Source organism: Lithobates pipiens, unplaced genomic scaffold (assembly GCF_037356315.1).
Source record: "Lithobates pipiens isolate NorthernLeopardFrog02 unplaced genomic scaffold, aLitPip1_a1.2 Scaffold_19, whole genome shotgun sequence".
Taxonomy (NCBI): domain Eukaryota; kingdom Metazoa; phylum Chordata; class Amphibia; order Anura; family Ranidae; genus Lithobates; species Lithobates pipiens.
This window is the reverse complement of record NW_027507764.1, coordinates 563461610-563483550: the sequence shown is the minus strand read 5'-3', so window position 1 is coordinate 563483550 and position 21941 is coordinate 563461610. Positions and strand designations below refer to the sequence as shown.

The 21941-nt window shown below is 42.4% G+C and overlaps 1 protein-coding gene across 3 annotated transcripts in view; it reads right to left on the bottom strand.

Moving 5' to 3' along the window:
• EFR3A (EFR3 homolog A) overlaps nucleotides 1-21941 on the bottom strand; it is a 258754-nt gene that overhangs the window by 190581 nt on the left and 46232 nt on the right. The window contains exon 1 of one of the 3 annotated variants that reach the window (XM_077493355.1): nucleotides 18224-18354. The exons of 1 other annotated variant lie outside the window; for it this stretch is intronic. In XM_077493355.1, the coding sequence (XP_077349481.1) occupies nucleotides 18224-18317 (94 nt within the window). In that variant the 5' untranslated portion in view covers nucleotides 18318-18354. Of the gene's footprint in view, nucleotides 1-18223; nucleotides 18355-21941 lie in introns of those variants that run through there. One more of the 3 variants, XM_077493356.1, reaches the window with a different exon arrangement.

Genomic DNA, 21941 nt, shown 5'->3' with positions numbered 1-21941 from the left:
TGCACATGTGATCAGTTATGACACCAGCCATTGGATGGTTTGACAGTTTGGTTGAGAGCACAACCAATGTGACAGTTAGCATTCCCAGCATGCCATGAATGTAACTGTTTTTGTAAACTATTAAATCAATGGGTTTACTTCTGCTTTAATTTGAGATTCCACAGCTTCCAATTAGATACACACATTTTTGTGTGTAAGTGCTTGTGTTTATACTGATTGATGGTATAGGGCAGTGATGGAGAACCTTGGCACCCCAGATGTTTTGGAACTATATTTGCCACGATGTTCTTGCACTCTGCAGTGTATTTGAGAATCATGGGAAACGTAGTTCCAAAATATCTGGGGTGCCAAGGTTCGCCATCACTGGTATAGGGCGTAAGTGTATAAACTGCATTGAAGTTGATTAACAAACATACTTACCTGCTCTGTGTAGTGGTTTTGCACAGAGCAGCCCAGATCCTCCTCTTCTCAGGTCCCCACCCCGGTGCTCCTGGCTCCTCCCTTCCTGCAAAGTGCCCCCAGAGCAAGCAGCCTGTAATGGGGGGCACCCGAGAAGGCTCGCTTCCAAGCTGTGGTTCTTCTTGTCCGTTCACACACACACAGCTGTGGCTCCGCCCTGCCCCCTCTCTCTCCGGAATGGCTCAGTGGCTGTGATTGACAACAGTGGGAGCCAATCAGGAGGGAGAGTCCTCGGAGAGCCATGGGTACTCGTGCACATCGCTGGATAGAGATGGGGCTCGGGTAACCATTTGGGGGGGGGGGGGGGGGCACTGCTGCACAAATCTTGAGCCTTTACAACCATTCTAAACTGTCTGGCAGAATTGCATTTGTATGCCCGGTCTGCAGCTTGGTGCCTTTTCTGTCTCTCCGCACCAAGTTCCGCTCAAAGGCCAATTTGCTCAGATATCATCTGCAGCCTCGGCTTCTTATCGTCAGCAGATGACCTGCAGCTCCTCGGATCTTTGGCTGATACAATTCTCCCTCCTGTTGCTCCCCCACCTTCCTAGCAACCAGAAACCTTTTATCCCTTTTATACATCGCCTCTGTGTTTTCCTGGATTCCAATTCAGTTCTAAGTAGCACTTGTGGATGGCAGAATAATAGCCTGATCTCCCCATGCCCGGCGCTCGCTGCTTTTACAGCGGGACGCCGTTCATTAGACCGTGCAGCTTATCCCTCTGCATAATACAAGATGATCTGAGCGAGATTGTGATTCATGACTGCAGGTGGAAATGAATCACCTGAAAGCGAGGATTTGCAGGGAGATCGGCCCTGCTTAATATGAACTTGAAAGCCATGCCAGTCTGTACGGTGCCCACCGAGCCCGGGGGGGGGGGGGGGGCGGAGGGCTTTGGGCTCCAGGGAAAGGAGGAGAGGACTGAGGAGCTTAGGACCAACATTACCCACATACATGGGCTATTCTTTAACCACTTGCTTTCCGGAAGATTTACCCCCCTTCATGACCAGGCCATTTCTTGTGATACGGCACTGCGTTACTTTAAAGCGGAGTTCCAACAAAAAAAAATTTAAAAAAATAAGAAAATTAAAAGTCAGCAGGTACAAATACTGCAGCTGCTGACTTTTAATAAATTGCACACTTACCTGTCCCAGGGTCCCGCGATGCGGGGGAACAAAGCCGCATTTATCTCCCCCTCCTCTCTGCAGCGCCGGCATTGACACTTCACAGCCGGGCATGCACTGCGCATGTGCGAGCCACGTGCCGTGACTGGCCGGGCAATCATCTGGGATCTGTGACGTGTCTCGGATGATTGCTGAGAGGGAGGGGGGAGAGGCGATCTTCCTTGCGGTGCGCCGGTAGGAAGTGGGAGCTGGGACCCTCTAAAAAGAGGCTATCCGACCCCCCCCCCCCCCCCCAGAAAAAAATGGCATGCCAAATGTAGCATGTCAGGGGGTCACCATCCCTTAAAACAGAAGTTCCATTTTTGGGTGGAACTCAGCTTTAACTGACAATTGCGCGGTCGTGTGATGCTGTACCCAAATAAAATGTATGTCATTTTTTCCCCCCACAAATAGAGCTTTCTTTTGGTGGAATTTGGTCAGCTCTGCATTTTTTTTGTTGCGCTATAAAAACACACACAAAAAAGATATATAAAATACTTTAAATTAAACTGACTTTTTTTAATTAAAAGAATAAAAATAAAAAAAATTTTACTTTCTGCTATAAAACATATCCAATAAAAGAAAAAAAAATGTATTCATCAATTGGGGCCAATATGTATTCTGCTACATGTTTTTGGTAAAAAAAAAATCCCAATAAGCGTATATTGATTGGTTTGCGCAAAAGTTATACTGTCTACAAACTATGTGATATTTTTATGGATTTTTATTATTATTATTATTTTTTTACTAGTTATGGTGGTGATCAGCGACTTATAGCGGGACTGCAATATTTCGGCGGCCAATCGGACACTTTTTTGGGGACCAGTAACACAAATAAAGTGACCAGTGCTAAAAATATGCACTGTCACTGTACTGACACTGGCTGGGAAGGGGTTAAGCATCTAGGGCAATCAAAGGGTTAACTGTGTGCCTAGCCAGTGTTTTTGTATACTGTGCGAGATGCTTTTACTAAGAAAAAGGGATGAATTGAATCGTATTCCTTGCTTTTGCAGGAACACAAAATCCATCCCTTCCCCCCTGTCAGAACTGCCTTGTCTACTCGGTTGTGTGTGTTTTACAGACGATCGGTGGGTGTCAGCGAACATCCAGTGCCTTGTACCCGCAGATCAGTTTCCGCCGTGAACTGTCTTAGCAGAAGCAGCCCGCTGGCGATGTGCGCGAGTTCAGCAGGCGGAAGTGCAGAATCCCTTATACAGTATCTCACAAAAGTAAGCACACCCCTCACATTTTTGTATATATTTTATTCTATCTTTTCATGTGATAACACTGAAGAAATGACACTTTGCTACAATGTAAAGTAGTGAGTGTACAGCTTGTATAACAGTGTAAATTTGCTGCCTCCTCAAAATAACTCAACACACAGCCATTAATGTCTAAACTGGCAACAAAAGTGAGTACACCCCTAAGTGAAAATGTCCAAATTGGGCCCAAAGTGTCAATATTTTGTGTGGCCACCATTATTTTCCAGCACTGCCTTAAAGAGGTTGTAAACCTTGAAAAAAAAAAAAAAAAGAAAGAAAAAAAAGGCATAATGCGCTAATATGCATTGTATACTAGCTCATTATGAAATGCTTACCTTAGAACGATGCCCTGGATCAGCTTCGGCCCTCCAAGGAAAAGAGTGAACATCTTCCACCAGAGTTACTTCCGGAACCGCAGCTCCGGCGCTGTGATCGGCCAGAGCCACGATGACGTCACTCATGTGTGCAGGAGCCACCGGCCACGGCACGAGTCCCAAAGAAATGGCACGAGCAGCCCATTTCTTCAGTGCGCATGCGGAGACATGTCCGCTGACATCCAATCAGCCCCGATCCGATCCTCTCCGCTAAAACTAGACGGATGCAAACACTATTTTTCATCTGTCTGGTGGATCGGATCAGATGAAAATGGACAGGCGGCCCGTAATCATCAGATCCCCCCATAGGGAAGAACGGAGCTTGGACAGGTCTGTCCCTGCACAGAGCGCAGAGGCGGACTTATCTGCCGGCTTAGCGGGGATCAACTGAGGGATTTTATGTGATAAACCAACACAAAGTGGCACATAATTGTGAAGTGGAAGGAAAATGATCAATGGTTTTCACTTTCTTTTTACAAATAAAAAAAAAATTAAAATTTTAAAGTGTGGGGTACATTTGTATGGCGCCCCCCTGAGTCAATACTTTGTAGAACCGCCTTTCACTGCAATTACAGCTGCAAGTCTTTTTGGGGATGTCTCTACCAGCTTTGCACATCTAGAGAGGGACATTTTTGCCCATTCTTCTTTGCAAAATATCTCAAGCTCTGTTAGATTGGATGGAGAGCGTCTGTGAACAGCAATTTTCAAGTCTTGCCACAGATTCTCAACTGGATTTAGGTCTGGACTTTTACTGGGCCATTCTAACGTATGAATATGCTTTAATCTAAACCATTCCATTGTAGCTCTGGCTGTATGTTTAGGGTCGTTGTCTTGCTGGATGGTGAACCTCAGCCCCAGTCTCAAGTCTTTTGCAGACTCTAACAGGTTTTCTTCTAAGATTGCCCTGTATTTGGTTCCACCCATCTTCCCATCAAATCTGACCAGCTCCCCTGTCCCTGCTGAAGAAAAGCATCCCCACAACATAATGCTGCCACCACCATGTTTCACAGTGGGGATAGTGTACAGTGTTAGTTTTCCGCCAAACAGTGTTTTGCTTTTACGCCAAAAAGTTCAATTTTGGTCTCATCTGACCAGAGCACCTTCTCCCACATGTTTTCTGTGTCCCCCACATGGCTTCTCACAAACTGCAAATGGAACTTCTTATGACTTTCTTTTAACAATGACTTTCTTCTTGCCACTCTTCCATAAAGGTCAGATTTGTGGAGAGCACGACTAATAGTTGTCCTGTGGACCGATTCTCCCACCTGAGCTGTGGATCTCTGCAGCTCCTACAGAGCTACATACAAGTATTATGGCGCTCATAAAACACCCTCCGCCTATCACTATTTTTCAAGAAGTTAAAAACACTTAATAAACACAATATTTAAAAAACATATTTAAAAGGCATAATGATAATGCTGCAAGTAATAATGCTATAGGTGCAATCAGCACAAGAGGGGGAATGGAAAGGGATGGGGGGATGGGAGTGAAAGGGGCGGAAGGAGAGGATCCCTTCCTTAACTAGGACTAAAATCCGACAGGGAAGGGGTTAATCACTCTCAGGGGGGTAAAAACTCTCAGGGGGGTAAAAGTACGGTCCAAACACGGCAGCCATCCAGTGGAAACTGAAACAGGTTCCCAATTAGTACTGTAAAGATAAGAGAGAGAGGCGCCTCGGAGGCGTACCGGTGTCATAAGAAACTGTGCAAACTGTGACCATGTTCTTTTGGAACATGGTCAGAAGTCTTTCCACACCAAAGGCACTACCTATAGTCTGAGGGACTTTTATAATTGTTCCTCAGATTATGTGGTATATGGCCTTACTTGCCCCTGCGGTCTTATCTATGTTGGCCGAACTATCCGGCCGGCTAGACAAAGGTTTGGGCAACACAGGCGGTCGATCGAAGGCAAAACTGACCCACACAGTGTCCCCAGACATTTTGTCACTGCACACCATGGGTCCACCTCTGGCCTCAGGGTTTGGGTCATAGAACAAATTCCCAGCTCTCTTCCCCCAGCTGAATGCTTCAAAAAACTTTGCGCCAGGGAAACTTACTGGATCTACTGCCTAGAAACCTTAGCGCCTGGTGGAATTAACGAAAGTATTGAGATTTCGACTATTCTTTGATTCCTCCTTTTTCTATAATTACTTGTTAAAATATTATATATATATATATATATATATATTTATATATATATATATATATATATATATATATATATATATATATATATATATATATTATAGAGCGAGATAGATATATATATATAATATATATTTTTTTTTCCCTTTCATACAGTTGGCTTTACAGGAATAGTATATATTCCGTTGTCAAGTATCCTTTGTATCCACCTTGCTAATATTTACGAATTCCCACCCACTTTCATCCATTTTTCCTTTTTCATATATTTTTATTATTTTTATATTTATTTTCATTTATTATTTTTTTTATTTTTATATTTATATCTATTTTTATTTTTATTTCCACATCCAACATTTTCATTTTTTATTTCTTCTTCATTCTTATATTTTTATTTTTCGTTCCTTTTTTTTATTTATTATAATTTTTTTTTTTTTTTTTATTCATTTATTTTATTTTTATAAATTTTTTTCTGTTTTTTTCACTTGTGTTTTTTTCATTTGTTTCATTATTATCATTTTTCACTTTAGTTTCATTACTAACGCCTCTTACTTCACCACACATATATAAATAAATATATATACATGTCCATACATATATCTTGCACCACTCTTTCTCCCATTTACTCCTCTTCTTCCTGTTTCCATTGTATTTAGTTCTGTGTCCTCACATTATTATGGTCCCCCCGCATTGGTCCGTGCCTTATTAGTTCCTATGCCTGTATATTGGTTCCGGCATCCCCGCCCCCTTCCCCTCCCCTGTGTGCTATTTATACCCCTGCCCCGATTCCAAGAGCCCAGCTTGATAAAGGAGCGCAGCCGTCCTGTCATACACGGTCTTGCCAGCTCAGGAAACGCGCTGCATGCCCTGTGACGTCATCTCCCATCACCCGGAGTTCCTCGTGCGTTCCACGCCTCGGACTAACGCTCACGGCTCTACATCGGCCGGCTCTGCACATCTAATACAGCCCCCAGGAGCGGACGCAAGCCGACAGGACTCCCCCAGCGAAAGGGATACAGATGACACATCGAGGGTCTCCCTCCGGTTTGGAATCTTTACATTGCCTGTTAATGTACTACTTAATGTGAGTGTTTTTAACCACCTGTGCATTAAATAAGAATTTTACAGTCTACACTTTTTACAGGCGCCTCTCTCTCTTATCCTCCAGAGTTACCATGGGCCTCTTGGCTGCTTCTCTGATGAATGTTCTCCTTGCCCGGCCTGTCAGTTTAGGTGGCCGGCCATGTCTTGGTAGGTTTGCAGTTGTGCCATACTCTTTAGTTAGGGGGTATCAAAGTAAAGGGGGCCAAATACAAATACACAGTTTTCAAATATTTATATGCAAAAAATCTCAATACTATTTATCTCTTTCCTTCGTCTTCACAATTATGTGTCACTTTGTGTTGGTCTATCACATAAAATCCCAATAAAATACATTTACGTTTTTGATTGTAACATGACAAAATGTGGAAAATGGGGCGCAAACACTTTTTCAAGGCACTGTGTGTGTGTGTGTGTGTGTGTGTATATATATTAGGGCTGCAACTAACGATTAGTTGGCCGATTATTGTTTCAATTAATCGGGTAATAACTTTAAAAAAAAAAGTGGGTCAAATTGATGTTCATTTTCAATCACAGCAACAGGAAAATTTGGAAATAATAGAAAACTTCTTAGTCAAAGGAATTTTCAGATAGTGTATGGGGTTTTCGTTCAGAAATTACATTCATTTTAAAAACAGAATGTTAAAAACAAGTGAAAATTTCAAACAAAATTCTTTCATTCAGCGAATGTACAAAAGATTTTTTGTCTGAATATTCTCATCTGAAAATTGATCTGGGTGGCCAGCATAAGGCTCGGTACACACCTATGCAGTTTGCTTTTGATCTGTTTCTGCAGTGCTTTTTGCTGTACGTTTTGATTTTTGCGCACACGTGATTTTACTGCAATTTGCATTTTTGCCTTTTCTTTGGGCAGATTAACCCTTTCATGGCTAAGCCTATTTTTGGCATTTGGTGTTTACAAGTTAAAATCCATATTTTTTGCTAGAAAATTACTTGGAACCCCCAAACATATATATATATATATATATATATATATATATATATATAATATATATATATACATATATATATATATATATATATATATATATATATATATATATATATATATATATATATATTTTAGCAGAGACTATAGAGAATAAAACGGCGATTGTTGCAATATTTTATGTCACACAGTATTTGCGCAGCGGTGTTTTAAACGCAACTTTTTGGGGAAAGGGATACTTTCATTAATTTCAAAAAGACGAAACAGCAAAATTAGGCCAATTTTTTTGCATAATGTGAAAGATAATGTTACGCCAAGTAAATAGATACCAATCATGTCACACTTTATAATTGCACGCACTCGTGGATTGACGACAAAGTACGGTACCTAAAAATCTCAATAGGCGACGCTTTAAAAAAAATTTGCGGTTACCAGGTTAGCGTTGCAGAGGAGGTCTAGTGCTAGAATTATTGCTCTCGCTCTGACGATCACGGTGATACCTAACATGTGTGATTTGAACACCATTTACATATGTGGGAGCGACTTCTGTATGCGTTTTCTTTGCTTCGCGAGCTCGCAGGGACGGCGGTCGCTTTTTTTTAAATTTATTTTAAAATGAATAAATAGTTTTTTTTTAAAAAATAAAAAATTTGATCACTTTTATTGCTGTCACAAGGAATGTAAACATCCCTTCTGACAGTAATAGGTTGTGACAGATACTCTTTATGGAGGGATGGGGGGTCTAAAAGACCTCCCCATCCCTCCTTTACACTTCAATGTATTCAGATCGCCGAAAACGGCGATTCTGAATACTGTATATTTTTTTAAAACCGGCGCCATTGGCAGCCGAGTAAGCAGGAAGTGATGTCGCTTCCGTGTTTACTATTAGGATACTGGAATGAAGCCAATTAGGGCTTCATTCCAGTTCCTCCCCAGCAGCTGGACGCATTAAAGCTTGAATCAGTGCTCCCAATTTAGCGGGAGCACCGGTAACAGCGGCGGGAGGGGGGGACGTCCCCTCCCGCTCCTCCGGCATAACAGCTGAGCGGCTTTTAGCCGCTTCGGTTGTTATGGCTGATTAGCCAATCGCCCGCTGTAAAAAACGGATCTGCGTACGCTCGGCGGGAAGGGGTTAAAAAAACACAAATTGCTGCAAAAACGCATTACATGCTTTTCTGCAGCTTCTCCATCGAAGTATATTGAACCAATAAAGCACCATTTTGCATTAAAAGTCCCTGACCCTTTCAGATATGAACGTGTCCCATAGGAAACCATGTAAATGAACTGTAGTGCATTTCTTCAAAAAGCACCAAAAAACACATAGATGTGAACGAGGCCTAAGACGTTTAGTAACATAATGGGGTTAAAAAAAAAAAAAAAAACTAAAAATTTTTTTTACTGTAGAACAGTGAAAGTAATATTTACAGTAGCGATTATTTGCTCTTTTTGTACTATAAAGGGCTTATTTTAGTTTTGTCAACCCCATTATGTTACTGGCCGATTAATTCCATAATCGATTAGTTGTTTCAGCCCTAATTAATATATATATATATATATATATATATATATATATATATATATATATATATATATATATATATATATATATATATATATATATATATATATATATATATATATATATATATATATATATATATATATATATATATACACATATATACATATACACACACACACACACACATACATACATATATACATACACACACACACACACACACACATTTTTCCAGTTTTACAACAGGTGGAGGTTGAGGCCATGCAGCAGGCCATTACAATCAAAAATCTGGTTTTATACAGCATCTGTCTTTTTGGTCCAGAGCATATTAACCACTTATAGACTGGAAGATTTACCCCCTTAATGACCAGTCCATTTTTTGCGATATGGCACAGCGTCACTTTAACTGACAATTGTGCAGTCGTGCGGAGCTATACCCAAACAAAACTGACATCCTATTTTTCCCACAAATAGGAGCTTTCTTTTGGTGGTATTTGATCACCTCTGACGTTTTTATTTTTTGCGATATAAACAAAAAATAGCGACAATTTTGGAAAAAAACACAATTTTTGAATTTTTTGCTATGATGAATATCATTAAGAAAAAAAAAAAAAAAAAATGGAAAGAAACGAAATGTCTTCATCAGTTTAGGCCGATATATATTCTACCATATATTTTTGGTAAAGAAAAAAAAAAATTCCGCAATAAGCGTGTATTGATTGGTTTGTGCAAAAGTTATAGCATCCACAAAATAGTGGATAGATTTATGGCATTTTTATTATTATTTTATTTTTATTTTTTACTAGTAATGGCGACGATTAGCGATTTTTAGTGGGACCGCACAGTGCAGGTTCCTGTACAGCTGTCTATGGAAATCGCACCCCGAAGTTACCAAAAGTAGCACAGAAACTACTTTTGGGAATCTGTGCAGCCCCCGCAAAGTCGGCGTCACACCGATACAGACGGTGCTATTGCTGGCAATAGTCGCTGGTTTGACATGTCAAATCGCATGCCAGATCGCTGCAATGCGAAACAGGGCTAAAAGAAAAAAAAAAAAAAGACAAAGAACTGAAATTTATCGGCATTACCTCCCTCCCAGATCACTCGCTATGGAAAAAAATAATAATAATAATCAACATTTGCTCAACCCAGATGAGAAGACACTGTTAAGATGATAACAGATGGCAAGAAGACGAGTCCTCAAATGAACAACCTGGGAAACAAATGGAGCCGAGGAGTCTCCAGAGGAGTCGGTCACCTGCGCTCTCAGCAGTACAAAATAAATATCACCAGCTGATGTTATCATTTCCCAGTATCCAAGCGTGAAATGATCTGATCACCGTCACACAAAGCCATGCAAGGCTTATTAGGAAGGAAACCATGGAGAAATTGGAGCAAGTTTTAATTTCAGGTTATTGTGAAAATGTTCCTTTTATAGAAGACACAAATGAAGGCAGCGCTGTATTCATCAATTAGATACATTATTACATTTATTTATTTATTTTCATGTAAGCATTTTTCCTTTTTGGACCCCTTTCACACCACACCGCCGATAGCGTGGGCGGTAAAACGCCGCTATTTTTAGCGGTGTTTTACCGCCGGATTTGCGGGGCATTTCGGCCGCTAGCAGGGCGCTTTTACCCCCGCTACCGGCCGAAAAAGGGTTAAAACCGCCGGCAATATGCCGCAAAAGCAGCGTTTTGCCGGCGGTATTACAGCGCTGCCCCATTGATTTCAATGGGGAGCAGAGGGGGAGGAGCGGTAAACACACCGCTCCTTCACCGCTCCAAAGAAGCTGCTGGCAGGACTTTTCCCTGACGTCCTGCCAGCGCACCGCTCCAGTGTGAAAGCCCTCGGGGCTTTCACACTACAGATAATGGTGCAGCTTCTTTAGGGCGGATTGCAGGCGCTATTTCTAATGCTATAGTGCCTGCAAAACGCCCTGGTGTGAAAGGGGTGTTAAAATTAGCATCTTGTAGTCTACTGCACAGCAGAGCACAGAAAAGGGCAGGAAGAAGCAGCACAAAGAGGCAATCAAGTGTACTGTAATGCAAGGAGTACTCTGAAAGGAGGGGAGAGCAGGGAAAGAGGAGCTCATCACTTCCTACGCGTTTTTGAGCCATAAGTACGGGTGGAAGTATAGTTTTGCTAATAAGCGCTACAGCAAAAAAATGCTGAAAAACTCATCTACAGGTGTCTACATGTCCGATTACTCAAATTTGATGGCTGCATGAAAATCAGATATTGCTGCAGCCCACTAATGGTGTGAAATAGGAACGAAAATTCTTAGATAAGTTACTCCCTTACTCCCAAACATTATACATTTTTTTAGCAAAGACCCTAGGGAACAAAATGGCGATCGTTGCAATTTTTTATGTTACGAGGTATTTGCGTAGCAGTTTTGCAAACGCAATTTTGTTGGAAAAAAATACACTTTATTGAAAAAAAAAAAACACACACACACACACTTTACCCCAATTTTTTTGCATAATGTAAAAGATGATTTTACGCCAAGTAAGTAGATACCTAACAAGTTACGCTTTAAAACTGCACGCACTGGTCAAATGGCGTCAAACTACAGTACCTAAAAATGACCCGTTTAGAAGTACAGAGGAGGTCTCTTGCTAGAATTATTGTTCTCGCTCTAATGGTCACGGTGATACCTCACATTTGTGGTTCGAACACAGTTTACATATGCCTACGCAACTTACGAATGCGTTCGCTTCTGCGTGCGAGCACGGAGGAATAAGCGGCGCTTTTTTAATTATTATTTATTTTACTTTTTACACTGTCTCAAATTTTTTATTTCTTTTTTGATCACTTTTATTCCTATTACAACATCCCTTAACCACTTAAGCCCCGGGCCATTTGGCTGCACAAAGACCAGAGCATTTTTTGCGTCGCTTTAACTGACAATTGCGCGGTCGTGCGACGTGGCTCCCAAACAAAACTAACGTAATTTTTTTCCCCACAAAAAGAGCTTTTGGTGGTATCTGATCACCTCTGCGGTTTTTATTTTTTGCGTTATAAACCAAAATATAGCGACAATGTTGAAAAAAAAATGCATTATTTTTTACTTTTTGCTATAAACACTTAAGCCCCAGACCAATTTGCAGCCAAAGGACCAGGCCCCTTTTTGCGATTCGGCACTGCGTCGCTTTAACTGACAATTGCACGGTCGTGCCACGTGGCTTCCAAACAAAATTGACATCCTTTTTTTCCCACAAATAGAGCTTTCTTTTGGTGGTATTTGATCACTTCTGCGTTTTTTATTTTTTGCGCTATAAAAAAAACAAATCGAGCATCAATTTTGAAAAAAAACGCAATATTTTTTACTTTTTGCTATAATAAATATCCCCAAAAAAATATATTAAAAAAACATTTTTTTTCCTCAGTTTAGGCCGATACGTATTCTTCTACATATTTTTGGTTAAAAATCGCTAATTAGCGATTATTGATTGGTTTGCGCAAAAGTTATAGTGTTTACAAAATAGGGGATAGTTTTATAGCATTTTTTATTTTTTTTTATATATTTTTTTTTTACTAGTAATGGCGGTGATCAGCGATTTTTATTGTGACTGCGACATTATGGCAGACACATCTGACAATTTTGACACATTTTGGGGACCATTGTCCTTTATACAGCAATCAGTGCTATTTAAATGCACGGATTCCTGTGTAAATGACACTGGCAGTGAAGGAGTTAACCACTAGGGGGCGAGGAGGTGTTATGCATGACATTATGTGTTTTTTTTTATTGTAGGGGGGCGTGGCCTGGCATGTGACGTCACTGATCAAACTCACGGAGGTCGTGGCAGGCGCGCGCACCCGCAAACCGCTTCTTAAGGGGCAACGTAGAAGTACGTTAATCTGCCTGCATGTGCCCTTCTGCCGACGTATATCGGCATGAGCTGGTCGGCAATTGGTTAAGTAATAGAAATAAGGATGACAGGTCCTCTTTCTGGAGAGATCTGGGGCCAAAAAGTCTCTAAAAAAAAAAAAAAGGTTTTCTTTACCTTTGAAAAGCAAAAGATCAAAAAATAATAGGGCTGCAACTAGCGATTATTTTCATAATCGATTTTCGGCCGATTATTTTTTCGATTAATCGGATTAAAAAAAAACTGAAAAAGGGGAGAAATACATACACATACACACACGCGCGTGCGTCCCTCCAGTATAGATGACACATTCCTCCCCTCTCACATGGTGTCACTGCCCCACCTCCTCTCAGTGCTCCCCTCCTCCCCTCCAGTGTCTCGGGTTTTCTCACCCCTTCATGGTGACAGCGGCTCCTCCTCGGTGTGCCGGGGTGGTGTGGGGCGGAGTCTCAGCCCGGACCCGCCACACGTGACTCGGCCGACTCCTCCAAATGGAGCGAAGGGCACCCCAAAGCCGGGAGATGGATGCACGCATGTGCAAAGCACAACCTCCAATCATGGCAGCGCTGGAAAGCGGCCCGGCGAGGTCTTAATGCTCCTGCGCCAAGCTCCCCACCGATCAAAGTTCCTCCAAACAGACCGCCGTGATGAGTCCCGGGATGCCTATTGGCGCAAATCGTCAGTGATATGCTATGTTTTTATGCTTGTAATAAGCTGCATTTTATTGGGGGGGAGAGATAGTGTTGTACCTTTTATTTAAATCAACTGTGGCTGTGCCGAGCAAGTGGAAAGGCTTAGATAGTAGTTAGTTATTATCTAATCCTATCTAATAGATAGTAGTTAGTTATTAGGTTAGATTAGGTAATAATTAACGTAGTGGTACCTGCATAAAAGAAGTTTTGAATGAGGGCAGGCAAGGCATCCAGCGTGACCCCTCCAGAATTCCTTCACTTGGGCTGACACAGGCTGAACGCCGCGCTGGGGGTGACGTCAGCGCGCAGCTCGCCGCCGGGTGTACCAAGATGGCCGCCAGCTCCGGAGCTAGGCCGAAGCCGCGGCCTTTCCTAAGGCCGCGGCCCGCTCCGCGGATCACATGGTGCGGACCAACTAATCGATAATGAAAATCATTGACAACTATTTTCATTATCGATTATTATCGATAATATCGATTAATCGTTTCAGCCCTAAAAAAATAAGAAAAATTTTTTTTTTGATCTTTTGCTGTGAGCAAGGTCTTCTCTTCCAACCTCACCAAATTCCCAGACACACTCCAAAACCTTGTGGAAAGCCTTCACAGAATAGTGGAGGCTGTTATAGCTCTATACAGAACCCCCATACAATTACATAAATGGGGAAGGAGGGACTCCCCCTTGTGCCCGAAATGTCAACAACATCCAAGCACTTTGATTCACCTCCTCTGGAAGTGCCCAAAACTGGTACATTACTGGCATAAGATTGTTGCAACTGTTAATAAAGTTTATAAATTGCAGTTACCGGTAGACCCAGTCATTTGTCTGCTGGGTGGCCTGGAGGAGTACCCCTCCTCTACATATCTTGCCTTGACTCTACTGTTCTACTTAGCTAGAAAATTCATTGCACAGTATTGGCTCTCCTCCCGAGCCCCCCACAGCCACCCAATGGTGACAACAGGTGAATACCATACTTGTTAGGGAAAAGATTGCTTACCAGCATAGAAAGGTACCTGGAAAATGTACCAAAATCTTGCAGGAATGGCTGCAGAATCTGGAAGTGGCTCCTTATCAACTCGTCCTTACAAGAATGCTTCAGGTCTAAGTAAGCAATGGGGGGGCCCTGGTCACCGTTTGAATAGCACGTATAGGATCGGGGAGTTCAGACTAGTATACAAGGGAAATTTTATAGAGATTCTTCTTGTTTGAGCAAGGTGACACCTCTTTTCCTTTCCTGAGTGATCCTTCACACATTGAGGATTGTTAGTTTATTTTCTCTATGTTTTTTTTTTTATATCAATTTAGCTATTATGTTTGGAGATATATTTAATGTGCAGGCTGCATACTATGCTCAATATATAACCTTTCACATGATACCCTTATTATGCAAAGTTCAGGTTATTTTAATGCTTTTTATTACGGGATACAGTAAATTAATCGATTGTATGGACCGGTTTATGTTTTCTGCACAATAAACGATTTTTCTGATTTAAAAAAAAAAAAAAAAAAAAAAAAAAAAACGGGACCAGCTCCATATTTTGCTTATCATTCTGGGATGGGATGTCCAACAAGTTCATATAGGTGTGATGGCTAGATGTCCGCAACCATATAGCTATAAAGTGTATAAAAAATAAAGGACGTGAAGGAGACCCAACAAAAATAAAATAAAATATACAGTCATGGATGAAATTGTTGGCACCCCAGAAATTTTACCAGAAAATCAAGTATTTCTCACAGAAAAGTATTGCAGTAACACATGTTTTGCTATATACGTTTATTCCCTTTGTGTGTATTGGAACAAAACAAAAAAAGGGAGGAAAAAAAGCAAATTGGACATAATGTCACACAAAACTCCAAAAATGGGCTGGTCAAAAATCTTGGCACCCTTTCAAAATTGTGGACAAAGAAGATTATTTCAAGCATGTGATGCTCCTTTAAACCCCTTTCACACTGGGGCGTTTTTCAGGCGCTTTAGCGTTAAAAAAAAAAAGTGCCTGTAAAGCGCTTGAAAGAAGCCTCATCTGCAATCCCAATGTGAAAGTTCAAGTGCTTTAAGAGTCCTTTCACAATGTCAGCGCACGAAAAAAAAAACACTCATAAAGCGCGGCTTAAACTAGCAGCGCTTTACCAGCGTTTTTCAAGCGATATTGGGGCGCTTTTAACCCCTGCTAGTGGCCAAATAAAGGGTTAAAAGCGCCCACAAAGCGCTGCTGCCAAAAGCGCTTTTCAGGCATTTTGCAGGCTCTTCCCATTGATTTCAATGGGAAGGGGTGCTTTAGGAGCGTTGTATTCACCGCTCCAAAAGCGCTGCAAAGAAGCTGCTTGCAGGACTTTTTTTTTTTTAAAAGCCCCAGTGTGAAAGCACTCGGGGCTTTTACATTGGGATTGCAGTTGCGGCTTCTTTCAGAAGCTTTACAGGCACTTTTTTCAAAGCTAAAGTGCCTGAAAAACACCCCAGTGTGAAAGGGATCTCAGTGTGAAAGCACTCAGGCTTTTACATCGGGATTGCAGATGAGGCTTCTTTCAAGCGCTTTACAGGCTCTTTTTTAACGCTAAAGCGCCTGAAAAACGCCCAGTGTGAAAGGGGTCTTAAACTCACCTGGGGCAAGTAACAGGTGTGGGCAATATAAAAATCACACCTGAAAGCAGATAAAAAAGGAGAGAAGTTCACTTAGTCTTTACATTGTGTGTCTGTGTGTTTCACACTAAGCATGGACAACAGAAAAAGAGGAGAAGAGAACTGTCTGAGGACTTGAGAACCAAAATTGTGGAAAAATATCAACAATCTCAAGGTTACAAGTCCATCTCCAGAGATCTAGATTTGCCCGTGTCCACAGGGCGCAACATAAGCAAGAAGTTTGCAACCCATGGCACTCTAATCCTTGTGGACGGAAGAGAAAAATGTATGAAAGGTTGCAATGCAGGATAGTCTGGATGGTGGATAAGCAGCCCCAAACAAGTTCCAAAGAAATTCAAGCTGTCCTGCAGGCTCAGGGAGCATCAGTGTCAGCGCGAACTATCCGTCGACATTTAAAGCGGGAGTCCGCCATTTTTTTTTTTTTTTAAAAGCCAGCAGCTACAAATACAGCAGCTGCTGACTTTTAAAATAAGGACACTTACCCGCCCAGCGCGCCTGCGATGTCGGCACCCGAAGCCGATCTCTCGATCGTCTCTCGGGTGCTGCCGCCGCCATCTTGGGTATGGGAATCAGGAAGTGGAGCCTTTCGGCTTCATTTCCCGGTTCCCTACTGCGCATGCGCGAATCGCGCTGCGCAATAAGGATGGACCCGCTGCCTCTGGGATCTGTGTGTTTCCCAGCAGGCAGCGGGGCACTTGCGGGAAGGGGCGGGCACGCCCCTTTCCGCAGAGAGCTATCCCGGAAGTGGGTGCAGTTACCTGGATTATCCAGGTAACTGCACCCCCCTCCCCCTTGAAAGGTGCCGATTGTGGCGCCGGAGGGGGGGAGGATTCCAATGAGCGGAAGGTCCACTTTAGGGTGGACCTCCGCTTTAAATGAAACGCTATGGCAGGAGATCCAGGAGGACCCCACTGCTGACACAGACACAAAAAAGCAAGTTCTGCAGTTTGCCAAAATGTACTTGAGTAAGCCAAAATCCTTCTGGGAAAACATCTTGTAGACAGATGAGACCAAGATAGAGCCTTTTGGTAAAGCACATCATTCTACTGTTTACCGAAAACGGAATGAGGCCTACAAAGAAAAGAACAGTACCTACAGTGGAAATATGGTGGAGGTTCAATGATGTTTTGTGGTTGATTTGCTGTCTCTGGCATTGGGTGCCTTGAATGTGTTTAAGGCATCATGAAATCTGAGGATTACCAAAGGATTTTGGGTCGCACTGTAGAGCCCAGTGTCAGAAAGCTGGGTTTGCGTCCGACATCTTGGGTCTTCCAGCAGGACAATGAAAGTGACAATGAAAGTGGACAGCAATGAGTCCAGATCTAAATCTTATTGAACACCTGTGGAGAGATCTTAAAATTGCTGTTGGGAAAAGGCGCCCTTCCAATAAGAGAGACCTGGAGCAGTTTGCAAAGGAAGAGTGGTCCAAAATTCCGGGTGAGAGGTGCAAGAAGCTTATCGATAGTTATAGGAAGTGACCGCTTTCAGTTTTTTTTCCAAAGGCTGTGGAACCAAATATTAAGTTAAGGGTGCCAAGAATTTTGACCAGCCCATTTTTGGAGTTGTGTGACATGTCCAATTTTCTTTTTTTTTCCTCCTTTTTTTGTGTTGTTCCAACACAAAGGCAATAAACATGTGTATAGCTAAACATGTGTTACTGCAATACTTTTCTGTGAGAAATACTTGATTTTCTGGAAAAATTTCTGGGGTGCCAACAAATTTGGCCATGACTATATGACGATGCAATAATGGTTTTAACCATTTTCTACCCTAACCAAAACTAAAAAGCATTTTTTAGGCTTTATATATACTTTAAAGTGAACCTGTTACTTTTCCCTGCATCAACTGAAAAAAAATGATATGTATCTCAAGAAAACAGAGAAGGTAAACAAGTTGAGAAGAACATTTTCAAATGGGAAAATTCAATGAATGTCTTCCTGACTAGCACAAGAACCCTTGCAGAAAACCTAAAACTAACCAGCCAGAAAAAGCCAACACGGCAAACATACAACCATGGTAGCGTCTCTTCCCTCGTTTCTAGAAAACATACCCAAGCAAGTTAAGAGTCGAGGCTCCCAGGCAGGATTAAAGGCATAGGTGGTGTCATCTATCTCCTCGGTTAGGACAGGTGTGTAATGCTGCATAGTGAAGATGCGGAGAGGACATTTAAATCTATCACTTCCCACAGGCGCTGGCCAGGGACTCTCCCATGGCTCTAGTTAGCCTACCACCTTGCCGGGTGCACCTGATGATTAATTACTATGCCAACGCCGAGAGCAGCTGATTACAGGGTGACATCACGGCTGTCACTGTACACCTGGATACATCGCAGATCAGTTTCTCAGAACAATAAAGGGAAGCAGCCACTCGATACATCATGGAAACTTCTCCAAGCTCCCGAGGACTAGCTGGATCAGATAAGTGACATTTCTGCAAAATTATCTGCGTTTTTATGTTTGCGCCTCTTTCTAAAACTCAAACTGACAGCTATTGTGGCAGAATGTAAACCTGTAGTGTCTATATAGTTATAAAATAGTGTAATAGAACTATTGGAGAACAAAACATTCTCTTGCAATGTTTTGCTATACAGTAAAACCTTGGATTGCGAGCATAATTCGTTCCACAAACATGCTCGTAATCCAAAGCACTTGTATATCAAAGCGAATTTCCCCAAAAGAAATAAAGGAAACTCAAATGATTCGTTCCACAACCATTTATTCATAAATCCTTCAGTTTATAGTCCATATAAAAAGAGGCTAGCAATGTGACCAGGTTGTGGAACCATGAAATGTCCATCCACAATTGGCAGCCTCAACAGCCTCTTTTATACTCTGTAGCTCCTGTTGAAAAAGCCAGCAGGAGCTACAGAGTATAAAAGAGAAGTAAAACCTTGGTTTGAGAGCATTTTGCAAGACAAACAAAATTTTAAAATTAAATTTTGACTTGGTATACAAGCGAAGTCTTGCTATACAAGTAGCGTCACATCACAAATGAGTATAAAATAGAAGAGAGGTCCCTCTACAGCCTTGTACACACGGTCTGAGAATCTGTCGGAATGAGTCTTATCGGACCGTGTCGTCAGATAATCAGACTGTGTGGTATGCATCGGACTGATTCCATCCGAATCTCCGTCCGACCCAATTTTCCAACATGTTGGAAATATTTCCCGACCAACTGGGCCGGACGGACCTAATCCGATCATGTGTAGAGCATTTTCATCGGACCAAGTGCCACGCATGCTCAGATCAAATTCCTACATCAAAGCCATTGGCTACTAGCCTGAACGTAGTCCCATCGTAACAAAATTACGTCATCACGTTCTGAAAGATCGGATTTTTCGCCAACTTGGCCCGACCGTGTGTATGCAACAGTTTCGGACACAATCCGTCGGACTAAATCCGACGGGCAAAATCCGACGGATTTGGTTGCCAAAATCTCCAACCGTGTGTACAGGGGCTAAGTGTAGCAATATGGTTACAGTTACTGAAGGTAGAACATTTAGCAGCTCGCGTTGGTTGATGATTAGAAGACGCACATCTAAGTATGCAGGCATCTGGGGTAAAGCTGTCCACATAGACCACCCCAAGCATCGGCCAGCTCTCACCGCCGTCAGTCTGCAATCCCGACCGGGAAGACTACGCTGAAGTAGAGTGTTCTGAAAGCGAGGCTTAAAGAGGAAGTAAACCCTGATGAGTTTACTTCCTCTTTTTTTCCCTGTAAAGGTAAAGCATAATGGACTACTATGCATCGCATAGTAGCCCATTATGTGTCACTTACCTGACACAGGAGCCAGCGAAGTCGCGCTGTCCCCTGTAGTCCGCCGCATCCATCTTGCTGGTGGCGTCTCGCAGCTCCGCAGCTATTATTCGGCGCAGCCGCGATGACGTCACTCCCGCGCATGCGCACGGGAGTCGACAAATGCAGCAGCTCCATTTTTGGAACTGCCGCGTTCAGTGCGCCTGCGCGCCGCTGTCTACGGCGCATGCGCCGTAGACAGCGGTGCCCGTTTTCGGGCAAATATCTCCTAAACCATATTTTAGGAGATATTGCTTGGACCTACAGGTAAGCCTTAATCTAGGCTTACCTGTAGGTCAAAGTGGTTTGTAAGGGTTTACAACCACTTTAAACCGCTCGTAGAGCGCAACGTGGAAGGGACGATGTCAATCCTGGTGCAGGGGATGGTCTATGTGGACAGCGTTACCGCGGATGCCTGCATACTGAGATGTGCCTCTTTTAATCATCAACCATGTGAGTCTCTAAATGTTGTACCTTCAGTAAATGTAACCATATTGCTACCCTTAGAGGGACCTCTCTTCTCTTTTATACTCATTTGTGATGTGACACTACTTGCATAGCAAGACATCGCTTGTATATCATGTCAAAATTTAATTTTTAAATTTTGCTTGTCTTGCAAAACGCTCTCAAACCAAGGTTTTACTGTATCTGTTCAAGAAGTGAAAAAATATCCAAAAGATTCTGCCAGAAGTCTTGGGAACAAATGACCTCCTGTACACTCTCATCAGTTAGCATTGTTTCCAGTGATCTCTGAACAACACAACACCTACACCCATGTTATAGAAAAGGAGATTATTATGTGTGTGTGTGTGTGTGTGTGTGTGTGTGTGTGTGTGTGTGTGTGTGTGTGTGTGTATGTGTGTATGTGTGTATATATATATATATATATATATATATGATACTGTACATACACAGTATCTTACACCTCTCACATTTTTGTAAATATATTTTTCATGTGACAACACTGAAGAAATAAACTGTCAATATTTTGTGCGGCCACCATCATTTTCCAGCACTGCCTTAACCCTCTTGGGCATGGAGTTCACCAGAGCTTCACATGTTACCACTGGATTCCTCTTCCACTCCTCCATGATGAAATCACGGAGATGGTGGATGTTGGAGACTTTGTGCTCCTCCACCTCCCGTTTGATGATGCCCCACAGATGCTCAATAGGGTTTAGATCTGGAGATATGCTTGGCTAGTCCATCGGTTATAGAGAAACAAAAAAATGACCTGAAGCGTTACAAGGGACTGTATGGTCATATAAGATTGGATGTAGCTGTGACGTGAACAATCTGTGGTTGATAACGATCAAACTCAAAGCAGCTGGCACAACACTGGAATAATGTGGAAAAAACAAAAAAGACCTATAAGCAGCGCTCTATGAGTAAGATCCAAAGTGTAGTAGTCATAAAATCAGGCCCTTGTAACCATGGAAAGATGATCCAACAAGGTTTATTCCATCATAGATAGCATGGGGTGATGAAAAGTCTAAAATTTAAAGTCAAAATTCAGCTGGGAAACAGGTATATAAACAATGATGTAATGGACAGATAAAAGTTATGCAATGTTACCGCAGGTGACCTCAGATGGGGAAGAGGGGTGAACTAACATCCGGGGGGGTACCAATGTCCATGTTAAAGAGGATGGAAATCTGGTCCCAAGGAGCCCAGAGGCTGTAGAACATGGTAATATAGCCAGGTCCAAGATGGACGAAGCCGTTGGGAGCGGGAGGACAGAGGGCCGTGTGTATCCGGACTGGGAAGGTGTAATGTTGCCTGAATGTGGCCAAAACGCTGGGCTCAGTGGATTGGACCACTCGGTGGTGAAACCACAACTGAGGGAAACCAGAGGAGCCGAGCAGAGCTGAGAGACATGCCTGGAGTGACATCAGTGCTGCACCGGAAACAGAGGAAGGGATGTCTGTGGTCAGCTTGTGGAACGCAACCTGCGCTGTTGCCGTGACTTGCAT